The 17,869-nt window shown below is 40.1% G+C and overlaps 1 protein-coding gene across 1 annotated transcript; it reads left to right on the top strand.

The window, feature by feature from the left end:
* The first annotated feature begins 14,436 nt into the window (after window positions 1-14,436).
* LOC109005344 (salicylate carboxymethyltransferase-like) lies at window positions 14,437-16,102 on the top strand. The gene is made up of 4 exons (XM_035693591.1): window positions 14,437-14,603; window positions 14,691-15,098; window positions 15,176-15,448; window positions 15,590-16,102. The coding sequence occupies exons 1-4, from the start codon at window positions 14,523-14,525 to the stop codon at window positions 16,043-16,045; spliced, it is 1,218 nt and encodes a 405-aa protein (XP_035549484.1). The 5' UTR covers window positions 14,437-14,522; the 3' UTR covers window positions 16,046-16,102.
* Window positions 16,103-17,869: the final 1,767 nt, after the last annotated feature.

A 17,869-nucleotide genomic window follows, 5' to 3' on the forward strand; every position in this document is an offset into this window, starting at 1 on the left:
CAAAATTCAAACGTCACATCACAAACGTAAGAACGTGTTTACATTCAAACGTTTAACTTCGACCATGCGAATGAAAATATCGAATGTTAGCAATTTTTCATTCAAATGCTCATCTGCCGGATGAACGTCTGAACGTTATTATCGACGTTCAAATGTATTTTATGTGACACGATCAGCAAAAAGAAATTAACTTGGCTATTAGATATAGAAATTAGGGGTGGCAATATGTGACGTGATACGTTAACCCAACACAAGTACGACATGATAATAACAAGTTTGGGTTTAGTCTTAACGGGTTCGGATCAAAACGGGTTGACCCGTTAAAACACGATTGCTTAACGGGTTGGTAGTCAATCTGTTTTGACCCATTATGACCCGTTAAGAAAGTTAAAGTTATAATTATACCCTTTTACCTAAAAGTAAAAGGGTATAATTATGAATATTGTGATTTTGGATTGTAATTTTGGACTTGTAGTTAGTTTTATATTTTTTATAAATATTGTGATTTTAACAATTATATAAAATTATATTAAATTTAATCAGGTCAAACGGGTTAATTTCAAGTTTTTTTAACCTATTTACATAAACGGGTTGAAATGGGTTGGATCGGGTCATGTTAATCTATTTCGTGGTATTCACTAACAGTTCAAAATGTGTCATATCGTGTCAACTCGTTATGTTAATGGTCATGTTAGGATTTGAGATTTTGACACGATAAGCTTAACATATCGTATTCAGGTTGACCCATATAATATACTATACATGCATTGGCACGACATAAATATAACCCGTTAACATGATTTGACACCCCAAATAGAAATAGATATATAGATATACCTTTAGTTGTCATGAATTTTATATGAAACAGTGTGTTTGCATAATGATTGGCAAGTAGTAGAACCTGAACATGAAGAAAACAGGCTAATATTGTGTTAATGCCAAAGCTAGCTAGATGCCTTAGTAAGTGCTAAGATATATGTTTTCTAGTATTTCTCTTGAAGTTAGTTTGTTATGAATATAATATAAATAATTAAATTTATATCTTTTTAAAAGTTTTACTTTTTGAGATAAGTGATAATTTTACACGATATTAGAATGAGTTTCTTGAGTTCGAATCTTTACTCAACATTGTACTCCATTTAATTATATATTTCACATATTGGACCAACTCATTGAGGCAGAGTGTGGCTAGCTCACAGTTTAGTGTAAATGTTAAGACTATAATACAAATAATTAAATCTACATGATATTCTCATCAACTTAGCCTTTGAGAGTGCTAATTTCACATACTCTAACGATGTCAAAATTTAGAAGCTTGAGCTCCTTGAAGTCGAAGTCTGTTATGGACTCTGATTAAACACAGATCAAATAAAACCAAACAAAATTACAGTTTTAAATGATTAAATAAAGAGAACAATCAGAGTACAAGATACCAAAGATATTCTGAATATTGTAACAACTAACAAAAGTAACAGGAACTATATGTCAATGTCGTGTTTCGCATGCCTTTGGGTCAGATTTCCCCAACTCAAATCTTCAGAACTTGGGCCTGCAAAAGATGTGAAAAGAGGCAACTAGGAGAGGGGGGGGGCCTTTGGGCCGGGGAGTCTCTGATGCCAAATAAGTCAATTCCCTTGAAAGTTTATAAATAAGTATGAGAGTCTACGGATCAAAGAGAGTTTTCTCATACCTGAGACTTCCTATTTATACCATAAGTCTTGGGGGACAGATTGTGTCTGCCCCATGGGGTCCGTGTCCTTTGTACTGTTCCTTTTATCAGGGTCCTTTAATGCGGCGTGACTCTACAATGACGTCATTAATGTGGCATGTAACTCGTGTAGTGGTGCCATTAATATGGTGTGATTATGCTATTTTCCTCACCCCGCTAGCATCCTTTTTGGTCATTGATGCCCCTCCTGTTAGAGGATCGAGGGTCCCCCATGCATTAAGTCCACTACATGGATAAGCACTCAAGAGCTGGACAAGATTTGAAGGTCTCCAAGTCGACAAGTCTCATCCCCTGCAGCACGTTCCCTCATGCACGGAACCTACCCATGGGCCAAGTAGGAGACTCTACTTGTTCTAGGCTGGGCCTTTGGCCCTTATTCCCTTGGTTTCCATTCTCTAGCCTGCAGGGATTGAGGTGGGAAGATTCCCTTACAGTTACCCCACTAATTGTCACAGAACAAGTATGGTGGGAATTATTATTACTTGAACCCGCCTTGTTGTCGAGGATGGGATCCCTCTAATGACGTGTACGTGGTTCTGAAGGTTCCCATCGTTTGGTTACCCTGGTAACATTTCCCCTCCATTCTTGTTGGCTCATTTTTCAATAATTCTGGTGGTGTCTTTTCATGTACATTAATGTTGAGGGTGTCAGGCAGCTCTTTGCCTACGCATCTCTTCGTGGATTATATTCTCGGGATTCAAAACGTCTCATACACCTCCCTTCTACCACGGGGCATGGGAGATCAACCGTTGTCTCCCCCCTATATAAATACAGTCGAGGTTAGGGTTCTCTTTCCTTTCATTGCACCGTAGCTCTCTTGTTCTTCCAACTTCTCCTCCTTTCACTTATTCTCCTTCCTTTACTACATTCTACTTTTGTGTCTATGGCTTTTGAGAAATCCGTTCAACCCATGGCTTCTGACGGGGGAGATGCAAACGTCGGACCAACTTTTGGGGGCACTAGTTGTCATTCCAATGCCCATGCAGCGATGCTGGCCTCGTTGGCCCTTACTTACCAAGTGCCGAAATCAGTGCTCTTCGAGGTCCCTGGTCCACACAAGGGTGTCGTCGACTTTGAGGGTCACTCTACATGAGTGGCCCTATTTCAATCCATGTTTTCGTATGGCTTAAGGCTGCCTTTCCTTTACCCGGTTCACAACTTGCTGGATCACCTCAACCTAGCCCCCTCTCAATTGCATCTGAACGCCTGGAGGCTTTTGATTTGTTACAGCATTATCTGGCAGTGTGCTTTGCTGGAATTGGATTCGGACGATGCTGATCTTACCAGCCATGAGTTCCTCCTTACTCACAAGGTGCTATGGCAGAAGGGGAGCATCTGCAGCTTTAAGGCGATACATGCCCTTGTTAACCTGGAGTCAAGGTATCGCAAGGTGAAGGATTGGTCTACGAAGTTCTTCTTTGTGTCTAGCTGTGGGTGGGAGTTTCCAGTGGGTCAGGTGAGTCCTCGCGAGTTTCCTATCTAGACGAACTGGGGGAGGATTCTGAAAGACAAGCCAGTGCGCCCGATGGCTACCTCTGATGAGGCACAACGCATTACAATTGTTCAAGAATGGGTGCAGAAGAACCCCAATATCGTCTTCTCGAAAGTCCTCCATTCCGAGGAGAGAATAATGGATTCTCTACCTCCCCTTCGCCACTTTCCTTTTGAGACATGGTGACTGTTGGCCAACCCTGAGTCGCTCCTACCTGAAAGAGCCCGTCGGACCCTTCTCCAGGGGGCAAGGGGAAGAAGCCTTACTTAGAGGGTGTCCGAGCTGACAGCAGGCCCCCTTCTGGAGTCTTGATTCCTCCAAGGCGAGAGTTGGCTAGTCCCACAGTCCGATGTCCTGTCGTCCTGGTGACATTGGTGGAGGTGCCGATAGGGCCTTTTTCCTCAGAGTTCTTGGACGCCCTGACGAGAGGTCATTCTGTCAATATTCCCTCAGCGATGCCACTGCCAACTGGTGCTTCTGATGTGCCCCCAGAAGCGGGTGAAATAGATGCTCTACTCGGGGGAGTCTTTACGGTCGAGGTCCATGGGCGGGTTGCTGAGGAGCAACGTATTCCAGGGGTTTCTCCTACTTCTTCAGTCCGATCGGTTGCAAGTAGTTACACCTTCGGGGACGAGGTCGAGGATTTCACGGGAGGTGTGGATGCCGTTACCAAAGGGGCAGTAGCGACTACTTCCAGCAATTGTGTCGAGGAGGTGGGGCATGGTGCAGAGGGCAACTTCCTTTTGGATGTTGCAATCGGCTCGGGTCCGAGGAGTCCATGCGACGACCTGCCTACCCAGGTTGAGCACCATGTGGAGGGCGACTCCTTTCCGAGTGTTTTAGTCGGCTTGAGTCCGAGGCATTTTTTCGACGACCCGCCTACCTAGGCTAACCAATCGTGAGTAATCCCCTTCTGGATGTTCTAGTTGGCTCCAGTCCAAGAGGTTCATGTGAAGATCCACCCACTTAGACGGGAGCGCATGCCAACGAGGTTAGCGACAGAGCTCATCGGGACGAGGTGGCTATACAAACGTCCAAAACCGAGGGCTCAGAAGAAGTTATCCCTCCTTTGTTTTGGCTGCAAATCGAAAGGAGCCGTGTGGAGGCTATCAGCCAGGTCGTCAAGTGTTTTCCAGCTTTTTCTACTAGGTTTGGCTATTTCCTTCTTCCTTCTTTTCCTTTCTCTCGCTATTTTCTAGTCTTCCTTTACTGATTGTTGTGTGCCGACCCTTCTTGTTATCAAGGTACTTCTCAGCTGGCGGCCTTTTTTATGGACGACCAGGAGGTCGTTGAGCAAAAGAACTAGGACCTTCATTCGATGACCCAAACCACCCTTCACTATGCTCGCGGTGAGTGGGAAGAGAGAGAGCAGCTGGAGCGAGAGCTGAAGAGGGTACAACTTGCCTTGAAAGATGAGCACAATAAGAATAAGAAACTTGATAATCGCCGGAAGAGGTTCAAAAGGAAGGCGAGGGAAGCGAGAGAGGACCGCCAACGGTTGGAGCGACATATCACAGACCTTCGGGACGACCTATCTCAAGCATACAAGGCCGCCTCCCACCTAGAAAGGCAACTGAAGTTGGTCATGGGCGATGGTGATCAAGAGTGGGCGAATGAGTGTGCCGAGGGCCGTAGGTCAATGCGGGACCTCGACCTTGCCAATATTTATGTCAATGAGGCGGGTTTTGTGTTTAGTCGTGACTTGGGAAGGAAAGAGATCCCCGAAGCTTTTCCAAGACCGAACGTTCTGGTCGTGCCTGAGCCTGCTACTCCAAAGCCTAGTGAGCCTGAGATTGGTACTCCTAGTGCCACGACCTGACGTTGCCATGCCTTAGCTCCCTAGTGTCGTTGCGGCTCTTTAATTTTGTTCTTCCCTTTTTTTTTCTTTTTGCTGAATGTATATGCGTATATGTTGTAGCCATGCGACTTGTATATAACTTTGATTAATGAAATTATTTCGCTTTTTTGTCGTGTCGGGCCGCATGCCTCTATTATGCTTTCCTTTCATGCTTTTTCTTTTCTTTTCTCCCCCTCCCCCTTTTTTTGTTTTGTTTGTGGCCGACCTGAGGGAATTTGGGTCAAGAAATCGTAGGATTCCTGACTATCTCGCTAGCCTTGTATTCATCCATTTGCACTATGTTCGTCCACCCTCACCGGGTAGTCATCCTCTCGGGACCTCCACGTGATTTTACTTGTTAAGATTTTGATTTTTTGTGCCTTCCAACTTTTTGTCGCACTCAGCTGGCCTTAGTTATGTATCATTGCGCTTTTCTAGTCTATGGCTTTTATGTTGCAATTTTTTTTTCGTAACTCTATGGTTTTATGCTACAGCTGTCAATGATTGACGATACTACTTTTTATTGACCACTTCCGGCCATATGTCTTTGGGCATTTTTGTTTGTTGTCTCATTCTTCTCTCTTTATGGCCGGTCAATGGGGTTTGGCCACAAGGATTTGCCACACAGGGCCTTACGGTCCACCCCGCCAGTGTCCAGCCTATGCTTGTCGACCCCACTGGCCGTTGGCTTTCCTGTTCACGCTACTTTCATTCGCCTTTGTTGTGTAGTCGTTCTTCTGAGGCCTTAGCGACTTTGTTTGACAAGGCCAACGTTTCTCTGCATTCTCCTTGTGCGGATTTCTTTTTTCATTGTCCGTCTTATGGTTGGGCTTTACGCCGCTGATTCTTTTATTCTTCCACTTTGCGTCACCATGCTTTACTTGGCCATGCGGTCATCTCTATGCCCTTCCAATATAGTTGGATGAGTAGGTCGGGCTGCTTTTTGCCGCGTTGATGGCCGAGGTCAAGTCTTCGGCTAGCCGTTGGGCTGATCCTGCTCTCCACAGCGGGGAGACAAGGCAGCCTCTGGCACAGCCCATCGCCTTCGCCCGCAATGAGGAAAGTCGTCCGGGCAGTTTGGAACTATACCTGTCCTTCTCCATTGGCATTTCATATTCGATCCCTAATTAGAAAACAAGAATGCTATCACCATTTTGTCTTTAAGGGCAGTAGTTAATTTTGCAAACATGGGCCTCCCGGCCTATATCGTAATACACTTGTTGCTTTCTGCTACGTCGCCAATGTTCGTATTGTCGACGTCCTTGTTGCTGAAGTCCGTGCTTTTTGTCGCAATATTCGAGCAGTCAATAGACTCAACCCGCACTCTACTTGTTGACATCGCAGGGAAAGGTAGGATTTGGGCTAGGCTAGCGCTAAACCTACTCTTCATTAGTAGCGTTGGTCGAGGAAAGTATTCAGACCGCCTAAAGGCTGGACCCACTCTCCTCCACCGGAGGGTCCGAGCGGCCTCTAGTTCGACTTGTCTCTATTACCCAGCAGGGAGAGGTCAAGACGCCTAAAGCCGACCTGCCCCTTTATCCCCCAATGAGGTAATTTTTCTGGATGGTCGTGGGCCAGTTTGTTCTTTATTGTGATGGGAGTCGTGGTAAGTATTCAGGTAGCCTAAAGGCCGAACCTGCTCTTCTCCGTGGGAGTGTCTGAGCGGCCTTTGGCTTGACTCATCCCCATTATCCTACGGGAAGGTAACTTGTCCAAGTAGTCTGAGTTCGAACCCTCTCCTGCCTGTTGACATCGCAGGGAAATGTAGGATTTGGGCCAGGCTGGTGCTAAAGCCACTCTTCGTTCACAGCAAAGGTCGGGATAAGTATTTAGACCGCCAAAAGGCTAGAGCCGCTCTCCTCTACGGGAGGGTCCGAGCGGCCTCGAGCTCGACTTGTCTCTGTTATCCCGCAGGGAGAGATCAGACTCCTCAAGCCGACCTGCCCTTTTTTCCCCCGATGAGGTAATTTCTTTAGGTGATCATGGGCCAATTCGTTCTTTATTATGACTGGAGTCGTGCTAAGTATTCGGGTTGCGTAAAGGTCGAACCCACTCTTCTTCGCGAGAGGGTCCAAGCGGCATATGGCTTGACTCATCCCCGTTACCCCGCGGGAAGGTAACTTGTCCGAGTAGTCTAAGTTCGAACCTGCTCCCGCCTATTGACATCACGTAACTCCTTGTTTTAACTTTTTCAGCTTGGGGAGGTCAAAGATGCCACAAGTCAAACCCACCCCTTTGATTCCTCAAGGACGTAACTTCTTCGAATAGCCGTGGGGTTGGTCCACTCTTTCGCCACGATAGGAGTTGGGGTAAGTATTTGGGTAGCCTAAAGGCTGAACCGCTCTTCTCCACAAGACGGCCCTAGAGGCCTTTGGCTCAACTCGCCCCTATTACCCTGCGAGAAGGTAATCTGATCGGTCAGTTTGAGACTGAACCTACTCCCGCTCGTTGACGTCACAGGGAAAGGTAGGATTTCGGCCAGGCTAGCGCTAAACCCACTCTTCATCTGCAGCAGAGATCGAGGTAAGTATTTGGACCGCCTAAAGGCTGGACCCGCTCTCCTCCACTGAAGGGTCCGAGCGACCTCTGGCTAAACTCATCTCTGTTACCCCACGAGGAGTTAAGTTTTCGAGCAGTCTGCAACTGGACCCACACCCTCTCGTTGATATCGCATGGAATGTAATTGTTGGGTCAGGCTGGCACTAATCCTACTCTTCATTGCAGCGAGGTCGAGGTAAGTTGTTAGGGCCACTAGGGGGCATGACTAGCTCTCCATCGCAGGAGGGGTAAAATAGCCTTTGGTCTAATTCTCCCATTTGGTCCAGTGGGTGGTACGTCGTTTGGGCATTTTGTAACTGGACCCGCACCCACCTGTTGACACTCTCAAGGAAGTAAGCATTCATCTTTGGGTTGCTAAAAGCTTACCCACACTCCACCGCGAGAGGGATAAGGTAACCATTTGGTGATGGTTCCCACAGGTGAAACCATACTCTCGAAGAAGCCTTTCAATAGCGTGGGGACCAGGTGCAACCGAGCAACATCTATTCCAATTCTAGTGAAGGCCTCCCAGAATAGTATGCCCACCGAACTCCCATTGTCAATGAGGATCCTACGGGTGGTGAAGTTGGTGACCAACATAGTCACCACTAGCGCGTCATCGTAGTGGTAAAGGACCCCCTCCTCGTCGACCTCTGTGAAGGAGATGACTAGGGTAGGCTCACCCCTTCGATGCTTGGCGGGATGATATTCGACCAAGTATACCTCGTGGTATTAGGCCCACCTGGCGTGTGCTTTTCTACTTGAGGAAACACCCCTACCAGCAAATCCTCCCACTATGGTTTAGACTTCTCTGAGTGGATGTCCCTCCATTGTGGCGCCCCCGACCCCCATGTACGGGAACACGGGAATCAAGACACCCAGATGATGACAACACGGTCACACATCCCAATGATAGTACCAAGTGTGTGTACATGCAACAGTGTTCAATGAACAATGCAACGGATAATTTACGCAAGTCAACTAAGTACCAGAATTTTTAATACAAATTAACATAAGTAAAAATGACTAAAAAAAGGTATACAGTTATCCCAAAATAAAATATAATACAAGTCCAAAACAAATACGAGTGATCCATATCACTCCTTGAACGGAGCCGAATCCTCAGGCTCACCCTCAGCTTCATCTGCATCGAAATCTGAGTTACCATAAGACAGTACCGCTGGTAAGTATAATCCTAACAACTCACGAGAATAAAAATGCATTAATGCAACCAACATACATGCATATGATGAAGTATGCATTATTCTCAAAACATCTTTTTCCCAAAAATGAACATTTACCAACGCACGCCAAAATGAACATCCTTTTTATCATTTTTATTCAAGAACTCGCCATTTTCCCAGAAAATGGCCCATTAACCAATTTTACTGTATGCACCTAATCTCCCCTAGGGACCATCCGCACACCCTGGCTCCCTTTGCCATACCATGGGTAATGACCGTGCGTGTGACTTTGTAACGAGCGATGCCCAGTTTCGCGCCCAGCGCGTACGTGGCCAAGCATCCTCTAGCCCCTGCCAGCAGAGGGGCCATGGAGTCGGCACGAGAGCGTTATCATCCCGTCCGATCTCGTTGTCGCCCAGCGACAACCCAAGGGACGTCACTCAGTATATTCCGCTCTCGAGTGACTAGAAGAGCTCCATCGAGATAATGCCCCATCTCGGCTTGGGGTTGTGATACACACGCATCCAAAAACTATTTCTTACATGAAAATCCAGTTTTCTATAAAACACATGAGCATGAATGCAATTACACGAAAATCCAGTTTCCTTTACAAACATGATCATGCGTGAAAATATGCAATGTACATGAAACGTCTCAATATCCAACATCCAACAACTCACAACACAGTCCAAAACACACAAATAACTCCATCCTCCAATCCATCCGACCCCCTTACTCCTCGGACTCAGTTCGGCATAACCAACCAGTTCATAGTAAAATGAGTTAGTGTAAAAATACATTTAAATCATGAAAGTTCTTTAAAAAAATACTTACAGCGCTTTATTATAATTTTCGAAGTATCACAGTGGTGCAAGAAGTGGCGACACAGCAATGTAACAGTGCAAAATGCACTGTGGTCGTGGGTCTCAAAGTGCTAGTTTTTGAACGGGGACAAACAAAGACTTGAGATTACACGAGAAGGGCTTAAGGATGTCGGTGAAGCTAATGGTGGTGGTGCTTGGCCGTGGGTGGCGGCGTAGAGGGCGGTTAAAGGCCAAAATGTTCAAAACTGAAATGTGGATGGTGGAGCTTCACCGATGGTGGATCGGAGCTGGAGATGGGTGGTTTGGGTGGTTTAATAAAAATGTGACAATGAGAGCTAGGTCGTGCGGACGGTCCATAGGGGAGACCGTGGCGCATGCTTTTTAATAATTATGATTGGACCAAAAATGGGATTTTTGGTATGAGTGGTTAAAAAGGGTATTTTGGAAAAAAGGAAATGAGATGTTGTTTTATGTGGATTATGTCCGTATGGGACGCATGTTATTTCTGTATATCTCTTCGATGTTATTTTGGTTAATTACTTGCTGAGATGTCATAATCTCATTGTGGTGTTTTACCCTACGGTTCCGTCTTATGGTACCGTAGAGTCTAACGCAAAGCCCAAGTATGAGCCTGAGGGATCAGCTCCGCCGAAAGTTTGAGTTGCTAAGATACTGTTCAGTGTTATGGGATTTATTTCCCTTATGTTATTTCTTATCTTTAATTTATCTGTCGGATGAGTGTTTAATCCTTGTAAAATTACTTTATTGTTTTTGAACAATTTTGGTACTTAATAAAGAAGACCTTTTATTTCTCTGCTGTGTATATTATTTTGTACACTTATTGCATGATGTACACACTCTGAGCACTGGTCGTCAGGCTGCGTGATCCGTGTGGTCATCATCCCGATGTCATGAACTCCACAAAAATAACACGTGGAGGTCGAGGATGCCACAGGATTTTTTTCCGATTCGGTTAAAAATTCAAAAATCCGGATAATCCGAGTAGATACAAAATTATTATATCCGCCTAGATCGGTTATGGATCTGGTATTTAACCGGTGTTATCCATAACCGGCTTTAACAAAAGTTAAAACTTAAAAGCATAACCCGTATGTTTCCTTTTTCCCAAAACAAAAGATAAAGCATGGGTTTGAGTCGTCAGTCTCACATGCAGATGCTCACTTCCTCTCTCTCTCTCTCAATCTCTCTCTCTCTCCAAGTTTGTATTTGTAGATTTGAGATTCTGTGTTAGTATATGTACTTTTTGGATTTGTTTATTTTTAAAATCTTCCAGCAAAAACGTTTCTGTAGATCTGAGTTCCTGTGCTTGTAGATCTGAGTTTCTGTCGGCTTATCTGTGTTTTTTTTTCTTTTTCTTTTTTTTCCTTCCTTTGGGTTTGGATTTGTATCTATGTTTGTTTTGTTTTTTCTACTGAAAATAATTTTTGTTGTTTATTTACAAATTTTGTATCCTAGAATGAGCAGACAAGATCTGATTTTGCAAATTTATATATATATATATATATATATATATATAAAGTCAAAACCCCTCGTTTTTACTTGCTCTGTTTTCACCACCACCTCCAAACCAACCCCACATTCTAATCCAAAACCGATTTTGACTTGACAAGAAAAGGGCTGAAAACACCCAAATCGCAAGCAGCAAAGAAGACCTAAAAGCCTTTTCTCGCGAAGACTTCCAACCCTGTCATTCTCTGGCAGGTCTGTATGGACTTTAAATTTCTCCATGTTTTTTGGTTTGGATCTGGGTCTGGAGAAATCTGATAAGAAATCTCAATGCATACTCTAGTTTATTAGGCCTCACTTCGTCTCTAGTCTCATTCAGGTATCTCTCTTTCCTCCTGTCTGTTCTCAAGAAGTGAACCTCATGACCTGTTGAGATGATTATTTTGTGTGAAATTCATGAGAAAGCTGTCCACATGACTCAAACTATGAACTTCATTTCTTCACCCCATTATTTCTCTTTCTCTTTCTCTGAGATGAGCATTAGAGAAGACAACGGTGGGATGTGAAAGATGAAAAGAAAGATTGTGTTATGCATCTTCCATGGCTTGCCATTATGCTTATTATGCTTTCTCACTATCTCATTTTTTCTTTAATATATATGCATATCAATCGGGATATGATTTTTTTTACTAATTTCTTGATTTCCAGTTCTTTGTTTCCCGCAGCTCACAATGAAGAGGATAGGGGGCTCGACTTCAAATGTTCTTCCACATTTCTTTGCTGCTGCCTTCAAATTTTTCACTATTTGTTCCTTGTAAACAACAATGTAATGTATTGTGTATGTTGATGTATATTACTATTTATTTTGTTTTATAAAAATTTGAATAGGCAATAAAAAATGTTAAAAAAAATGCCTAAAAAATATTCATCAAAGTGCCTATAAAAAATAATAAACATAAAAGCCTATAAAGAAGCCTTTTAAAAAATGTTAAAAAGTTTTTTTTTTAATAAAAAACGTTTTAAAAGTGTTAAGAACATATTTATTTCAAAAAAAAACAAAAAACATGGTATAAAATCCGAATATTGGTCCAAATTTGGATGAAAAAGCCTTTTAAAAAGTGTTAAAAAGTTTTTTTTTTTTTTAACAAAAAGCATTTTAAAAGTGGTAAAAACATTTTTTTAACAAAAAAACAAACAAAAACTCAGGAAAAAAAAAGTATAAAATCCATATTTCCGGTTTGAAACCGGATATCCAGGTCCAAATTCGGATATCCGCCCGAGTTTCAATCCGGTTTATCCTGAAGGATATCCACCCGTTTTTTAAAATCCAAATCTGGATCTGAATTTACCGAGATATCTAGATTCGGATTCGGATGCACAACCCTACCACGAATACAATTTGAAAGTATATCGCATTACCGGAGGGAGAGGATAAAACAAAAAAGAAATAAGCAATGAATATTCATAAATTCCGGTCCACATTACTAAGCCAACGAGGGACCATAAAAAAACGGTTTGATTTGATCCAACCAGTGTATCGCTTGATTGCAGCATTAAACCACAACTTGTTGAAAGATATTGCAATTGATTATTGATGTAACTGTACAACTTCACTTCCACTAACTCTGTGTTGTCATTGAACGAAAGCAGAAATATAATGGTAAATAGAGACACAAAGCCAACGATCGCTGACAATACCAAGTGAGTGAGGACTAGCCACTATATCGGAATATGGGGCCAGTGCGGGGTCGGCCGCAATTTGGATAATCCATTTAATCTAATTAACATAATTTTTATATAAAAATTAAAATTATATTTATTAATAATCATAATATTTAAAAAAATAATAAGATTACTTACTAATAAAAAAATATCAATATCTTTCAAATTTTAATCTATAATAACTAATATTATAACCCTACAATAACAAATATGAACATAAGTCTATAATTACAATTTCAACAATAAAAGTGTAAGCATATTGAAAAATATTAATATTATCACACAACAATAAGAAAATTATAATTTTAAAATAAAATTTAAACTGGTTGTTACGGGTTGAATTTGGGTTAAGCGGGTAAATCCGTTATTGACCTGTTTATTAATTGTGTCTTAACAAGTCAACTCGTTTTGACTCAAATCAAAATCTACTAATTTTATATCGTATTCTTGTTAGATTCACAAGTCGTATCACATATTGGCACTCTGACTTGACGGGACCAAAATAATTCTTTTATTTTTTTAACAACAGACGACAATTAACACAATTACTGAACGCATTACTGGAAGATGTAAAAGCTTAGAAAAGTAAGCAAAAGAAAAAAAATAGGCCTGATTGGTTGAAAAATGATTTACAAAACACATCTTTTTACTGTAATTTAGATAATTATGTTTTATATTACGAATATTTTTATAATATTCTCGTTTTAAAATATAATTATAAATTATGTTGTAAAATATATTATGTGGTATCATTTTTCAATGGGCTTATCCCTAGGGTTGTAAGGAATTCGGTTCGGACCAGTGAAAACCAACCGGATCGAAATTTTCGTCCTGACCGAACCGAGTTCTAGACCGGTCGGTCTCGATCCCAAAATATGTGGACCAATGAAACTCAGTCCAGTCCTGGAGTTTATGAATTTTAGACCGAACCAGACTAAATCGGACTGAACCCTTAAATAGATTTGTTTTAAATATTTTTAATAATGTAATATATTATTTTTATATAGTAATTATATAAGTTAATGATATAATTTTCATCTGATTTATTATTATTAACCATATAAAATATAAAATAATATATGATATCAATTAATAATAACTCATAAATCATATGATAATTTATGTCATTATATATAAATAATTAATGCATCATACATTCTTACATAATATTTACATTTAATTAAAATAATTAGGTAATTTTTTCAAATACCTAAGTTGTAAGAAAGTACGAATAATCTATATACAATAAAATTATTTGAAATTCATTAAGCATATATAAAATGTATGACATTATTAATAATTATGCATACAAAAGAGTAAATTCTAAATTAGTAAGTAGTAATTATCAACATCATAAATATAATTATAATAAAATATTTTTTTAATTAGCTAGTTACATAATTCACATTAATAATTTACATAATTTTAATTTAATAATTTAAATAATTTTTTTATTAATTATTTAAAAAAAATAATAATAAAACAATTAGATCAGACCAAACCAAACGATTGAATCAAACCAAAATCGGTAGCTACTTATCGGGTTCTATCCATATTTTCCCCGGAGCGGACCGATTTACGGCCCTACTTATCCCTGTGGTCTACCTCGCCAAAACAAATGCGGCTTTTTCCTTCTTTTATCTTCTTTCATCATAATTAGCTTCAAAACGAAAAGAGGCCAATACGCCACCAAGTTCAATCCAGAGAGATCAGAGGCAAACCCTGACCGATGCAAATGGAAGTGGAGAAAGTCTTCCACATGAATGAAGGAATTGGGGTCTTTAGTTATGCTAAAAACTCCTCCCTCCAGGTCTTCCCCTCTCTTTCAAGTTCATTTTTTAATCTCTACCACCAGTACTGTCCATCGGTTTCCTTATTTTCTTTTCTTTGTATACAGAAGAAGACCTCCGATGTGGTGAAGCACATAACCACAGCAACAGTGCAGCAACTTTTTCAAACCACCATTCCAAATAGCATAGGCATAGCTGATTTGGGTTGCGGTTCTGGACCCAACTCCTTAAGCATCATCAAAGACATTGTTGAAACTGTTCAAGGGTCGAGCCGCAACAACTTGAATCCAGCACCACCGGAGTTTCGAGTCTACCTTAACGATCTTCCGACAAATGACTTCAACTCAATTTTCAAGGCCTTGCCGGAATTCTATAGGCAGTTTAGAAAAGAGAGAACTGGCTGTGGGAGTCCTATTTTCATAGGAGCCTATGCTGGCTCATTTTATGGAAGACTTTTCCCCAACAATTGCTTACATTTTGTCCATTCATCCTACAGTTTGCACTGGCTCTCCAGGGTGAGACTACTTGTTTACTATCTATTTTGCTTTTTTCCCCCGTTTTATCATCTTTATCAACTAGAAAATTCATGCAGGTTCCCCCAGGTCTTTACGATGAACAGGGCAAGTCAATAAACCAAGGCAATATTTACATATCCGAATCCAGCCCTCCACAGGTGTCTCAGGCATATTACAAGCAGTTTCAAGAGGATTTCAATGTTTTCCTTTGCTCACGGTCTGAGGAAGTTGTTGTTGGAGGACGATTGGTGCTTATACTGCTGGGTAGGGGAGGGCAAGATCATGTTGACAGAGGCAACTCTTTCTTCTGGGAACTTCTCTCCCGATCCTTGGCCGAGTTGGTCTCAAAGGTAACGTCAATTTAATTAAAAATTATGTTTTTGAAGATAAAACTCCTTCATATATAGATAGATATATATATATATATATATATATATATATATTATATGTAAGTGTGATGATGTTTCGCTTTTTCGGCTCTAAATTTGAAGGGAGAAGTTGAGAAGGAGAAGCTTGATTACCATTTACATTTCTATGCACCATCAAATGATGAAATAGAAGATGAAGTGAGAAAGGAAGGTTCTTTTGTGGTTGACCGATTTGAGATGTTTGAAATCGAGAGATATGGCAATGATGCTCACAGCTATGAAACTGCAATAATGGAGAATGGAATAGAAGATGAAATGGTGAAGAAGGAAGGTTCTTTGGGTGTCGACCGAGTTGAGATGCCTGAAACAGAGATCAGGGACGACAAGGATTGTCTGAGCTATGGAAGGGATGTGGCCATGACAGTAAGAGCCAGTACCCAAGAATCAATGATTTTCCACCATTTCGGAGAAAGGATTTTGGACGATTTGTTCGAGATTTACGGAAGAATAGTGGATGAAGAAGTGGCCGAAGAAGAAATCAGGCCCATCACTTTTGCTTTTGTTTTAAGAAAATTATGATAAGCCCTATAAAAAAAAAAAAAAAAATTATGATAAGTAATGCGAGCAAATGTGCAATATCCATTCGTAATTTTTAGTTACGAAAAAAAGATATTTGTAATTATGAATTATATAATTATCGTAGAATTATTTTAAAAAAAATAAATTAAATATGAGATTCATATGAAAAAAAAAAATTAATTTTTTAATAATAAATATCACTTTTTTTCAAAACGATTATATGGTATTTATACAATTTATGATGATATAGACTATATAACGAATTTGAAAAATAATTCAAATCCGACTACGCTTCAACTCCAATCTCATATATCATAATCAAGTCAAATCGAAAGCTATGTAAATCGGAGTTGGTATCCAAAACATACTCCAACTTAATCAATACTCAGCCATACACCTTAGTGGGTGGGGGATTGAGAGTTTTTGAAATTTTATGACCCAATTCTTTTTTTTCTTTTGCAATTAAAACAGAGACACTATATAGACCTCAATAGTGAACAATGCATTAAATATCTTTCTGGATAATATGGATCTCAATATAAAGTACGGTGAAGCCCACATGCTGTGCACGTGTCGACCATTATTGTTTTAAGTTTATTATTTTTTATTTTCCAGTTCAAATACAGGCAAAATGTTCCAGATGCTATGCACGTGTCGACCATTATTGTTTTAAGTTTATAATTTTTTCATTTTTCAGTTCTTAATTTTCATTTTTGGATTTTCTTTTTTATTTCGTTTGTAATTTTATACATTTAAGGAACATTAATGATACTGTAAATTACCTACGTAAAGTCAAAAGTTTACACATATTATATATATATATATATATATACTAGGTCAAAATAACGTGCAAAGCACGTTTGCCTAGTTGGGTGAAATAATTATTTTAAAAAAATAACATATATTCTATAAAAAAAATTTATTTCAATCAATAAATTAAGACATATAGGAAAAAATATGAAATCTAACAAATATTTAAGGGTAATGATAGTTAAGTAGAGTATAATAATTACATGCTTGCATAGATTAGAAGATAAAAACATTAGTTTAAAATATAACATACTCCAACACATTTATAACATTGATAGTTTTAGCAAAGTTACTTGCGATAAGTTTAATACAAACTCAACATTTAATAACATTGTCTACTAAATTTGAAAGATGAGTGTTCCAATATAAATTATATAATTAAACTCACTTCTTCCCATCAGTTAAATTTCTTGGCCAAATGGAGATGTAACATGATATTAGAACAGTGGTTCTTAGTTCAAATTGACTCCACACCTCACCCACATCAATTAAATATTCTCTTTGGAAAATCCAACCACAAATGAGATGGGGCTAGAATACAAATTAAATAATTAAATAGACCTCTTCCTATCGCTTTGAATTTTTTAGACAAGTAATAATTTAACCACAAAACTTGATCAAGAAGAGGCTCTTCAAACCTGAAGAACAGACAAAGGATTTAATTGTTGCATTTCAAGAACCATGTGTGAGAAATGCCCAACATGATGACCTGAAATAAGCTAAGGAGAAAGGCTTTCGGACTGGTAATTCAAAAATGATAAGTTAACCAAAGAAGGTATAAAAAACTAAAGTTCACCAATCAAAACAGCACAGCTAGCTGCAGCATATCTTATGGCCAGCTGTACCTGGGAAGAATGAACCTCCAACTACAGCAATTGGAGTTAGGCCATACAAGTATCTTAACTCACCTACAAAACAAATTTGAAAGGACACAATGACTTTATGGGCCAAATCTCCCCAAAAGCAAGCATAAAATGGGCACCCCTATGAGGTATGATGTTCACACAAGAATAG

The sequence above is a fragment of the Juglans regia genome, chromosome 8 (assembly GCF_001411555.2).
Source record: "Juglans regia cultivar Chandler chromosome 8, Walnut 2.0, whole genome shotgun sequence".
Taxonomy (NCBI): Eukaryota; Viridiplantae; Streptophyta; class Magnoliopsida; order Fagales; family Juglandaceae; genus Juglans; species Juglans regia.

What these genes read in the sequence shown, in the direction of transcription:
- LOC109005344 (XM_035693591.1), top strand. Translation starts at nt 14,523, where the DNA reads ATGCAAATGGAAGTGGAGAAAGTCTTCCACATGAATGAAGGAATTGGG. An exon ending in GTTTGCACTGGCTCTCCAGG is followed by an intron (nt 15,099 to 15,175) that starts GTGAGACTACTT and finishes AAATTCATGCAG; the next exon opens with GTTCCCCCAGGTCTTTACGA. An exon ending in TGGCCGAGTTGGTCTCAAAG is followed by an intron (nt 15,449 to 15,589) that starts GTAACGTCAATT and finishes CTAAATTTGAAG; the next exon opens with GGAGAAGTTGAGAAGGAGAA.